This window comes from Balaenoptera ricei, chromosome 13 (assembly GCF_028023285.1).
Source record: "Balaenoptera ricei isolate mBalRic1 chromosome 13, mBalRic1.hap2, whole genome shotgun sequence".
Lineage (NCBI taxonomy): Eukaryota > Metazoa > Chordata > Mammalia > Artiodactyla > Balaenopteridae > Balaenoptera > Balaenoptera ricei.
In genome coordinates this window covers 55,142,345-55,155,190 of record NC_082651.1, presented here as the reverse complement: position 1 = coordinate 55,155,190, position 12,846 = coordinate 55,142,345, and the positions used below count along the sequence as shown (strand labels likewise).

General features: G+C 35.9%; 1 protein-coding gene across 3 annotated transcripts in view; it reads left to right on the top strand.

The window, feature by feature from the left end:
* Positions 1–12,559, top strand: part of CCDC85A (coiled-coil domain containing 85A) — a 197,222-nt gene extending 184,663 nt beyond the window's left edge. For 2 of the 3 annotated variants that reach the window (XM_059943297.1, XM_059943296.1), the window contains one exon: positions 10,691–12,559. In XM_059943297.1, the coding sequence (XP_059799280.1) occupies positions 10,691–10,740 (50 nt within the window). In that variant the 3' untranslated portion in view covers positions 10,741–12,559. Of the gene's footprint in view, positions 1–2,970; positions 3,091–10,690 lie in introns of all 3 variants that reach the window. The other variant, XM_059943298.1, reaches the window with a different exon arrangement.
* Positions 12,560–12,846: the final 287 nt, after the last annotated feature.

Here is a 12,846-nt window from a genome sequence, read left to right as displayed (position 1 = left end):
TGGTCGCCCTCAGTGTTTTTTTTTTTTCCCTGAACCTGGGGGTGAAAGTTGAATAACCCCAAACACTGGAGGAGGAGGAAAGTACCTGCACCTTTTTTGAAAAGGAGTTTAAAGGTCAGTGGCCATGGAAATGAATTGTTAGACACCATCAGATGTCTCACGACCAGCCCAGAAAATTATTCCTTGCCCTTTCAAACTGACTGCTGACCCAAGAGGTGGTGCATGCACTGTGTGATCATGTGTAGCCTGAAAATAAGCAACCCCGAAGCTGGGAGTCACATTTCCAATTTTAGTAAGATTTTTTTCTTTTTAAATTCCCTGTCTCCTGAGCCAGCCAAGATACAATTTAAATAAACAGGCTAAATCTTATTGAAATAAACTCCAAGGGACTGTTTAAAATTATTTGTTGTGCTAGTATTTCACCCAATCGCATATTTTTAAAAATACTTTAGTGAAAAATGTATTATTCGATGGAGAATATGTATTGATGGAGCCCAGAGAAAACTGCAGGTATTGGTCTGATTCTACTAATAAGCACATAGAAATCTAACCTTTTATTTCACAGTAACTAAATAAGATGTGATAGAATGAGGTGCTTGTTTCTGTTATAATCTAGAAAACTCTTTAGCACCTGTTAGTGTACAACTTAACCAGCATTCAGTAACCTTTGCGGCTTCACAAAAACTACATACAATATAAACCTTGACCTTTCTAGTAATTACCAGTCCATGGCTCGCAAAGCAAGTTTGAAGTAGAACTTTAATCCCTGAATGATAAGTTTTTCTCCACTGGGTAGTTTCCATTGTAGCCTTCATGATGATGATGATGATGATGAAACTTCTTTAATAAAAGAGTCTGTTTTTCTAAATAGGACTCTCCTTAAGTTTAAACAATGCTTAATTGCCCAGAGGATTTGGTTTAGGGAAGCTGCTTATCATTGATTTCAGAAATTCTCTTAAACCAAAATACCCTGAAAGATAGAGGTCCCGTGCCCAAGGAATAGCAAGCTAGAATTTGACGTGCCTACCATTTTGCCAGGCCTGGGAAGGGAACCTTTGAAACAGAAGGGCTGGGCAGAAAAGGATTTGAAAGGAAGAACTGGAAGGGAGTGTATCCCAGAGCGGGGAAGGATTGTTGCCTGCCAAGTTAGATTACCACTCAGAGGAAACAGCACTGCAGTGGTGGAGTCTAAATGAGAGGGTTGATGTGAACTCTGTATAACCTCAGAAGCCTTTTGCAAAGAGTTCATAAGGGTGATACCAGTAAGGAAAGAGACTAGTAGAGGATCAGAGCTTTTCAGGGAAGAAGAGCTTCCTTTATAACTCCCTCGCTTTGGAAATATTTGATCTCTACAAAGGAAGAGGATGCCCACATTTGGTGGGGGGAGTGTGTGCCTATTATTAACCATCTTTAAACTTCAAATAGTTTCCTTTCTATTATTTGTTTTGGGTGCTATCATGTCTGATTCGATCCGAATTACAAATACAGCAAAACAAATATTATAAACATTTTTTCCCAGAGGGGGGTTGGGGCTATAATAATTGTATGTTCTGTTCATCACCTGCTGTTAATTTCATCATTAGTTGCAACGGCAGACAGAAGCTGGAGAGGTCACCTAAATGTCAGATTCCATGCCTTCCTCTCCCTGTTGGCTAGTGAGGGCGGGGGCAGGACCTGACCTGATTGCATTAGGAAAAGAACATGGCCTTAGTTGGCTTGTGAGGTCGCAAGGATAGCCTTCAAGGACATAGGAAGAAAGGACAGTGACAAGGGAAGAGAGATTTTCCAAGTTGCATATAAATAATCACCTTTGTAAAAGTCAATGGGAAGAGTTAATTTCTCTACAAATAGTGTGGTTTGTGTAAAACCCATACCTATAACCTGTGCTCAGCTTCTCCCTCCCATCCCCAAAATGCACAACATAGAAGCTCTCCTGTAGGTGCTGGAAAATTAACGTCCCAGATCACTGTTGTTTCTTCCTTTCATGATTTCACACGTGATGCACCTTCCGTGGCTCCTTCTCGGGGGATTAGATTCATAGGATCAAGTTAAAGGGAACAGTTATTAATCTATGAAGTATGAAAAAAATCTGTAGATTTGTTGATGGGCAGAAATTAAAATTTCTCAGGCCCTAAAAAGAGGTTTGGGCAATTCCCATTAGACTGTTTTTGTTAGGAGGATAGATCACTGCTGTTCTTTTTCTTTCCTGATCCATTAGTCTTTTTCCCAAGGAACCCCTAGAAAAAGTGACGTTTTTTACTTTTTCCCAGTTCCTGTATGGGGTGACTGTGACTCTCACAGGTCAAATTAATAATGCCCAGGTTCTGACTTCTCAGCAGTTCAGCTGAAGAGTCACTAAACTACAAATATGTAATTTGTGATGTTTTGTTTTTCAGTTTTTAAAAGTTCATAAAATGAGAGAATTCTTGAAGAAACTGTTGAATATGGTTAAATCTCTTTGGGAAATGTTCCACCATAGGTCTTTCCCTCAAAGAAGGGTTTTATAAGGGACACCATTTCTCGAATGCAGCAATATGCATTTGAGAAATGGTGATGTGTCTGCATTTTCTGAGACATATGGAATATGGCATTTGTCTTGCTGAGTGAGCATGTTTAACTCAGCTGTGGAGTAACTCACAAATTCCCTACTCTTGAGTATCTTTAAGTTTCAGAAATCATTCTTGAAATGTTCTTAATGGGCATTCCTTAGGGGGCACTGCTCTCTTCGGTAAATCAGAAGTGACATCTGGAAATGCATAGAGATGGCTCTTGGTTACATTTTTTTTTTTTTTTTGCTGGTCAAGCAGCAAGTGCCTTCCAATTAACAGGTTGATAGCATCTTTGGACAGGCTAGAAAAAATTAACAAAATGGCTAATTCTTGTTTGGCAGTGAAATTGAATATTGAATGACATCTCTGCAGTTATAAACGACCTTTGTTCTAATAACAAAGTTGTTGATTTTCTACTAAGGGTTCTTTTAGGTTGTCATCAGGGGCTGATGGGAATAACAGTTCCCCCAACTCTCCAGCTAGCTTCAGTGGACATACCACACCTTCTCAGCAGCCTGAACCCGTGGTACACTCTCTTAAGGTAACCAGCTGTGTACAGCCATTTATCCAGTACTTCAGTTGTGTTGTGGCTTGTTCGCTATAGTCTGGTAATCCTCACGGTCTCGTTTTAACCATAGATACTTTATTTTTTGAGCCCTTATGGTGTAACTTTTTTTTTTTAATCTTAAGTTTTAAAGTATGATTTTAATTTTTTTAAACTAATAGTGGGTTTGAATACTTATGGTTGAATTGAATCTTTAGTTTTATCATTTTGTTTTGAGTAATGTGATTCATATCTATCTGCATCGAAGTTGAAGTCTGATGTGCATGTATATCCATATGTGTAAAATACTGTTACAGGTATTTTCTGTGCAATGTTTGTAGCATGGATGTCTTCAAATATAGGAAGTTAATAGTTGGCCAAAATAAGGAAAGATACCATATTTTTCTTTCTTTTTGCAACTGAAGTACGTTGTGCAACTTACTGAAAGTTTTCAAATAAACAGAAACCTACTCTGTTCACCATTAAATAGAAATTAAGTCTTCAAACTCTAGTTAATGCTTTAATGCTTCTTTATAGAGTATTAGAAAATAGATATATGGTCTTATTCATGAAGATATTTTATTTTTTGCTTATACTTCAGCTTCAGCAATGACTTAAAAAAAGATTTGGATGAAATTTATCATTTATTTTTCTCTACCAGTAATGAGCTTTCCAATAAGTAATAATAAGCAGTGTAAATATTTACCTCTCTGAGAAGAAACGGCAGGCAATAAAAATCATCTTAAAAACTGAGACAGTTCCTTGAAGTTTCATCAGTTCCAAAGTGTAAAACACTGTCCTCCAAATTATCTGTAATTCCTAACATGTAGCCTTGGTCAAACCTTTCTGAGTCATAAAGTAAGCAGAGTGCTTCAGTCCTGCTTTTGCCACATGGGTTTCAACGACTTTTCTAAAATTGTTTTGGTTTCAGGATGACTTATCAACAGCCTGATGATGCGCTCTTGTGAAGGGGACCACACTTTCCTTGGCATGCAGAAAGCAAAGAAGTAGATGAGAACTTTAGAATATTTACTTGACTTGAGGATGATTGTTTTAGCAGTCGGTTTAGCTCCCTTGTTATATTTTGCTGTAACTTAGATGAAGTGAGTTTGCTTCTCTGAAGCACATACTGGTTGGGCACTGCCCCGTGTCTGGGCTGCTGGTTTATCAGCTGGCTTGCTCTCTGCGACAGCATTTGGATACTGTTTAGTACGAACAGCATGCTAAAGAAGCTGTTACTTTAGTGTAAATCAGGCACTAGCGATCTGAAAAGCATTTTCGAAATGGGAAAATGAATGAGTGGCTTCAATCCTGTAGTATTAGTATCTGCACGTACTCCAAAGGCAACACGCTGCCCTGCTTTCCAAACTGTTTGAAACCTGTTTCAGCCTATTGCCTTATTCAATGGCAAGTGCAGTTGGAATCAGATCAGTGCAGTGGGTCACATTGCCATCATTCCCAAATTTCTCGATGCAGCTGTGTTAGTATGGCCTAAAAGGAAGGGGAGGGCAAGGAAGAGCTATTCAATTTTCTCTGAATTCATTCTCTAATTTTCATCTAAAATTTTATCTTGAGAGGAAGATACTATGTTATAATCAGAACACGTTAAGTGTCCTCACTTGGCTGATGGGTAATGCCAAGCAACTGAAGCGTCTTGATTGGGTAACTGGAAGCTCTTGAATATAGAATACACGTTCGCTTCCATGAGTTGAAACAGAAATATGTGCAAACATAGCCTCTGGGAAATGCATCTTCAGAACATCTCAGTGTAAAAAAAGAAATGTAGCCACTCAACATGTTTTGTTTTTAAAAGCTACCACTCTAGAGCTGATTTATATCATAAGAGTGTTCTGTTCTGAAAGGAATGGTCAGGACAGTGGCTCCTTTTCTCATGTTCTGATAAGTTTTTTAATATGTCTAGGCTTTAATAAACTCCATGGTCATAGCTGTGGGGAAAGCATTGTTGTAAGTCAGTGTGAGGAGTTAGTTAGCCCACTTGTGATAACACCACATTTTTCTTGCTTTAAAATTCCTAACTATTAACTGGAGCTTCACTTCATTTAGTAGAAATTAACTGAATTTAAGTACACTTCTCTGAGGTACATTATAAATCGAATCTGTAGGCAAATGAGCTCGTTCCAGGAGTTCCGTAAGTAAGTTTTCTATGAATATTCACTGAGCATCGTCAGTGATTTCCTCGAAGTACAAAAAAAAATGTGAACTGACTCTAATATGAGTTGAGTACCAGGGTGAGGCTTTCACTTACCACTGTCATATCCTTCTTTAAAGAAGTAGTACCTACAGAGTAATAATGGCCAGAAGTTTTGAGTTAATGAGAAAGTAGTTTGTGAGATTATTTATTATAGATTTGAACTCAGGTAAATATCGTTGTAGTCTCAGTATCCATGAACTCGACATGAAGGTCCCACTTCGGGCCTAAGTTATTTCTTTTGGTCCGCCTGTTCATTGGTGCAAATTCTCAGGTGACACCTTTAGGTGTGGCTATCAGCACTGACCCTGACAACAGCAGAACCAGGGAGTTTAGCAGTGTTAACAGTTCACTGTGGATTCTACCGGAGCTTTTAGAAAAAGCATTTTTTTTTTATGCTACATCAATGATTTGATTTATAAGCTAATGTAGAGAAAAATAAACAGCACTCAAAGCCAAAGTTTTGCCCTCTTTTATACTACAGAAAGTATTGACATGAAAATTTTAAAGACGTTTTGAACAGAATTGTATTCTCAATCCATTTAGTGATAATTTAGAGAAGTAGAACCTAAAATTGTTTAAAAGCATCTCATTCCCAGATGAAAAAAATGTAGTGTTGCTCAAATATTTTCACAATTGGGGAGCCATTGCCTCTCTTTGCTTCTGTCAAAGAGCTGTGTCCACAGTCCTTTCCTAGGCACCGGAAACACGTCCAGGCAGGGACTGTGAGGTCACTAGTGTTAATGTTAACAAAGGTTCTTATGCTACATATTCCTGGGTTCTGACCAGTTTTCAGCTGTGACTATTATCTTTTTTAGTCATTTTTTTCTATAGGCCGTGTCTACATATCATTTGGACTGGTGAGCAATATAATTAATTAATTACATGCCAGTCTTTACAATGGAGCAAGAATTATTGACTGTCTCCAAATGGTTGACAGTCGTTTATCTTAATGACCAAATTAACTAAATGCATCTAATCATTAATGAATTCAATTGACTATTAGTGATGCAATAGATTTCTCTTAATGGCCATTTGAAAATCAAGGAGGATTCAGATAGCTTTCAGAACAATCAACTCTTTTAAAAGATTTTGCCGTATGCTAATCCACTCTGATATGCAGACATGGAGAAAACTAAAGGTTTTTACAAAGTGGAGCTCCTTGATGATTGATTTTTATTCATAACTAACAAGTTTTTTTTCCATGTGAAATTTGCTTTTCTTTTTCAACAAATCCAGGTCTTGGATGTTCAGGAAACTATAGATCGTCAACAGGGTAAAGAGTATGAACATGACCTTAGTGAGACAGAAAAAGCTATAGTCAGAGAAATGTGCAATGTAAGTTTAATGTGCTTTATTGTGTATTCTGTGTTGAAAGCCTCATCATAGCTTAGTTATTGCTTCATGAATACCTTCTTTTTAAAATGCTGGCCAAATGCCTTTATATTTTTATGTGAAAGTGAAACCAACCTTCCCTTGATTTGCTTTAGTAAATTTTATTGCAGTTTTATTAACACAGTAATCATGTTGTAAAATATTCAGGTAAGCGAGAATCAGCCAATTCTGTGTTCCAGGATGAATTGTGAAAGTTTTTGAATAAATTTTCTAAAATATTACTAGTTTTGATAAAATAAATCAGTTTCCATTTCATAATTTTCCTTAATTATGTTTAAAAACCTGTGATAAACAAAGAGAAAACAACCTTCTTCAGATTATTTGTAACTATACTTGGGGGAAAAAAAATCACCATCTTAATAGGTAATATTTGCTTAGTTCTTCATGCATATGATATGTGTGCTCCTGTCATGCCAAGCAGTATCTTTAACTCTCAGTGGTTGATGCAAGCTCAAAATAGTAAGAGGTAGATAGATATGAACTTAAGAGATAGTTAGCCACACAGAAATCTACCTTATAAAGTCATAGAAAAACAGTTTAAAAAGAAAGACATGCTATTTTCACAATGCATAGCCTATGTAATCATTATTGCAGTTTGGATTTGATTAACTGAATTTTAGTTTTTTAGTAATATGCTTGGATATATCATTTGATCAAGAATATAATTTGTGAAGCTTGTTAAAAAGCTAAGTAGAATATGATAGGGGAGGACATTTGTTAAAAGCAAAAATTCATGGCCGATTATTTTAAGCACTGATTTGAATTGGCTTTATACTGTACTTTTATCCCTATAGTCTTTGTTCATTAGGGTATCAAAATGGCTTAGAAATACCCTTCAGCTTTAGGCTATTACGACCAGATATCTCATTTATGTACCTCCCTAAGGTGTTCCTGGAATCCAGTAAATGTTAAATTAAGTCCCACAGGCATTTTAACACTCTTGCCCCAGCACATCTAGGCTCCTGCTTGCTTGCGTTGTGGCTGTTTTTCTTTCCTACATATCTGTTTTTGTCTGTTTTCAAAAGGTCGTTGGTTCTAGATGTCATAATTTCCTAAATGCATCACTGTTCATCTTCTGTAGCTTTTTGCCTGTCCTTAAGGTTTTCAATTTGAACATTTCCCTCAGATAAATTTTAAAGTTCAGACATTAGGAATTGTAAAACTAGAAGGGACCATAGAAAGTCGTACCTCCAGTGGTTCTCAAAGAGTCATATGAGGCTCCTTCATAATTCAGAAGTCTGGGTTTCACCCCAGATCATGGGCAGTTGGGCTAGGAACTCCTAGGTAAGAACCCTGTACTTGCATTTTATATTTGAAGAAACTAAGATCCTGAAACTAAGTTACTTGCCCAAATTGTTCTCTAATGAACAGTGGAGTCAGACGTATACCCAGATTTTCTCTGAGGACCAGCCCTTTCCACTTTCCCAAGTGTAGTTAATCTAGGCACTGCCATTTTCTTTCCTCAAGAATGAAAATCAACGTATTGGGCTGCCCAAAAAGTTCGTTTGGGTTTTTCTGTAACATCTGTCAGAAAAACCAGACCGAACTTTTTGGCCAACCCAATAGCTTGCAGAGGAGACCATCTCCATTGTGCTTAATGGCAGAATTTCTGTAAAGAAACAGCAGGACTGTTTTTGAGGAAAGATTTTTAGATATTAGAAAAGTTATTTCTTAGTCATAGAAGAGACCCACTAATGAATTGGATCTTGATGAGTTTTGCATTGATTTTTGTTCGCCTGTATTTCCAAAAATCCTTCATTGTCCTCTTCATTTACCTTCAAAAGTTTTCTAGGGCATCTTTTCTCACTGTCTGCTTTTGTCTTTGATCACCGAAATTTGAGAAAAAAATGTAGTTCAAATCTGATTATTAGCACTCTTATATTTGGAAACTATTTAAAAGCTAAGAGAAAAAAGTGTTGATTTAAAATATTTGTGTCACCATGGTAAATTATATCAATATCAAAAACACATAGCAAATATTGGAGATTAAAGAAAAATACAGATTGTGAGACAGTTTCATAGTTTCTAAGAAAAAACTTATGTAAGATTATGAAACCTATTAGAGGAACTATGTGCTTTTACAGTAACGTCACAGAAATGTAAAGCTTTCTCATAATGTGATTGATAGCCGTTAAAAGACTCAGATAGAACTTGTTTTATCTCAGTCTCTGGTATTCTTCCTGGAGATAAGTTGTCAACATCTATACAATGGAAAGACTCTTCTTCACAGCACCAAGTGCTTTTATTCTCTTCCCAAGCTATACCCCAAACATACACTGACTGCCCTCCAAGAAATAGTAAATCTATCTTGTTGTAGTAATGGTTTTATCTTAGGTTTGTCTGTTTGGCTCTTGTCACTTCCCTGAGAACAGTTGAAATACTTGACTGGTCATCTCAGTGACCATCTCAGATACCCACCTGTTCTGCTTTCAGTTAATGAGTCACTACTCTGTGTCCGCCTTAGTATTCTGTATCCTTGGCTTATTTCAGAGTTCTGCCTTCTCTGAGTTTCCTTTCACCACATAGTAATTTCAGGGTTAAGGTCCATTGCATTCTACATTTGAATACTTGAAGAGGGGTTGCACTTTTGAGTTGTAATCATCTACTGCCTTACGTCCCTGATCATTTGACTCTATCCTCTGCTTCTAACCAAGACATCAAAGCGTTCTGGGTAGATGTAATTGTGTATACCATTTAAGGGCTAGAAAGGCGAAGTCCATAGCACCTTGGCTTCCTGATTCAGAATTTGTGCCTCTTCAGTCAGTGTACTGAGAAATGACACTTTCCTAACTCCCTTGGGTACAATTTGGGCCATCCATTGCTATATCATTCCTTTCCAAATAGTTAAGGACCATAACGACAATTCCCTTCAAATATGACAGAATATCTCCACCACGTAGTTGTGCCTACTAAAACAGAGAGACTAATAGCTACATGGGCTTCGAAATGAAGGTAGACAGAACCCTATCTATTCTTATGTAGTACTGTGAATAGTACTTGGCTTCCCTGGAGTATCTGCTCTTTTTAAAAGAGAAAACAGAGAAATACAATCTATGAATAATTAATGAGCCAACGGGTTTGTATTCATGTTAGAGCAATGCAACCTTTTGTGGAATTAATCAATCTGATCATAATCCTAATAGTGAAACACTCTAAGAGGGTTATGACTTACTGTGTGTGTTTCCTAATTAATGTTAGTATATTGGCATGTCGTTGTTGAATTCAGTGACAATTATTATTAATCTCACCTTTTGCTACTGTCCCTTTAAAATGGCCCAATTTTTAGCATACTGTAATTGTATCTATTTTAGTGACTCTTGAATTTATTCTTATCTTTTCCCTGCATCTATATGCTTTCTGTTGTGGTAATCCGAGATACCATACTGTTGGGTAGCTAAGATTTATGATAACTGAGGCCCCCATTTCGCAGGGGAAACCAGGGGAAATCTACCACTGACCCTTAAGGCTACCACCTCAGGACTTTAAACCACTAAGGACAATGAAGGAGCGTTTGTTCTTAGCTATTTAACATTTTGGTATCCCTCATTTTAGTTGTATAATATAGGAACCAGGATGATTTTGCTCATGTGTTCTTAATTCTGGCTACATATTAGAATCATGTTGAAAGCTTTAAAAAAAAAAAAAAATAGATGACCATACCTGTTTGAGAGTAACTCCCAGTGTGCAGCTAAGTTGAGGACCACTCTCATAGCTAGTGTAAGCTGGCACATCATTCTTTAATTCTGACCCTGGTTGCTAACAAAGTGTAGTAGTCCCATCTGTTGAGCAGTTCTTGTGATTTAGAAACTTGCATCACATTTCATTTTGTGTTTGTGTTTGACAAAATATGTGAATATTTTGTCTCTTGTCTTATATTCCTTTTTGTCCCTCTCATAGATTCCCGCTTAAAAAAAGAAAAAAAAAAAAAACATACACATGTCTTTGCGGAAGAGAACAATTAAGATGCTTACTTTTTTTTCTTCTTTTCTTAAGGTTGTATGGAGGAAACTTGGAGATGCTGCAGGTTCGTGTCCTGGAATTAGGCAGCATTTGTCTGGAAACCAGTACAAAGGACCCATGTGAGAAGGACTCTCTTTCAAACATGACATCACCACTGCAAGAGAGAGAGAAGAAAAGAGTGGATTTCCACAAACCTGGACTCATGGAATAACATGGAGTGATTGTACATTGCACATATTTTCCCTCTAAAACCTTTAGTTGTATAACTGAAGTTGTATTTTGTCTCTCACTTCAATGTTCACAACAGTCAATCTCAAACAAGGTAGCTTTGAAAATCACCATTTTGGTACCAATATTTTCATTAGAACTAAAAGTTTTTGACTCTACAGATCGAAGATTGTAATTGGGAAACCTGCATGATTGGAAGAGTCCAGTAGAGCCTCTGTGGTTTTGATAGAATTGAATCATTGCATATAATGGTGGGAATGTTCTACCATATTGTTCCAGATAAGAGGTGGTTTCCAGCTTCCCAAGTTGGAGAGTTGGTCACCTATTATATTTTAGTTAATAAAATACTAGTTCCTGATGCATAATTGATTTGAATGCAAGATAAGATTAGGTTTCTGGGATTTTGTTTTGACTTTTGAGGTGCTAAAAATACCACATAAATTTTCCTTATCAGCTAGGAGGGTAGCAAGACTTTGTCAAGCGCTTATCAGCGAGTATCATTTATTTCAGTTGATCAAAGTAAATATATCTTTTCTTTTCATCTTAATGTATTGTTCATGAAGACACATCTTGGGAACATATCAACCTCCATCTTCAGTGTATTCATTAATGTTAATATTAACAGTTTCAAGTAAAGAACAAGCAAACAATTTTTCTAAGTGTTTCCAGCTGTGAGATGTCAATTTCTACAATTTAGTTTCTAGACATGCTGTTATACTTAATAAACTTTCTGTAAACTTTAAAATATTGCACTGCATTTATGAAAAAAGCTTTCTTAGCCTACAGCAGCTATGTAACATTTTATGAAACTGACGCATGTCCTTCATTATTGAAGCTAAAAGCTCTTGTTCAGATTGCTTGAGGTTTGAAAAGGAGGTGTGCTAGCTTTGCTTAGTTTTCCTTATTTTTGTTGTGTATATATATATATATATATATATGTGTGTGTGTGTGTGTATATATATATATATATATATATATATATAACAGACTGTGTGTATTGGAAATGCTATGATAGGTATTTTGTGTTTATCCAAATGCAACGATAGTTTCTTGTATGAATGTGCAAGAGGCCTGTGACCGAATGCTAAGTTTATATTGTAGTTTAAGACTATAAAAGTAGGAATGCAACAATTCCCAGATTTCTTCTAAATTACTCAGATTTGATTCATAGCAGATATTCTGTTGTTGCTCTTGTTTTTAAACAGGCTCATTAGACATGTATTAATTGTCATTGGTGAAGGAATTGTTACACTTTTTTGAATGTTACTGTGATGAAAAAGCAGCCCTCTGGTCTCAGAAAATATTTATGAATTAATTTGCTATAGAATTTTCTCTCTCTAATTATTGTAATTGGGTTATCATTTAAGCTTTTCTTTTAAAATGTTATATATTTTAAGAATATTATTACTCTATAAAAGAAAATTGCTATATTTACACCTTCTCTTGAAAAGCTTTCATCTTTAAACTGTTGTATTCCTACACTCTGAAGACATTTAAAACAAGTTTCTGTGCCTGCAGTAGAGCCTGCAGAAGCTAATACAAGGAACACTGGTCTTTTGACAAAATGTGTAGATTTTGATACTGTATTAAAACTATTTTTTTAAAGTTCTGCATAAAATTGAGTATCAAGTATATGTGTTCATCTTAGCAATGATAATAAATTATTTAATCGCAGTGGTTTTTTTCTTCAAAATGTTTTTCCTAAATTGAGATTTCTAATAGTCACTAAATATCATATTACTCCTGTATGATGACAGTAATGATAGTAATACAGATGATTCATTATCTTAAATATAAGACAAAGGCATGTTTAAATATGCTCTTAATGAGGGATTTAAGATTGAGGTTCCTCAATTCATTATTTTCTAGTATAATGTAGTTAAAAATTTAGAATATTATTTAAGAATATTTAAAAATTAGTTATAAACTCTTTCCCTTGTTCTTCTAATTCATATAGAATA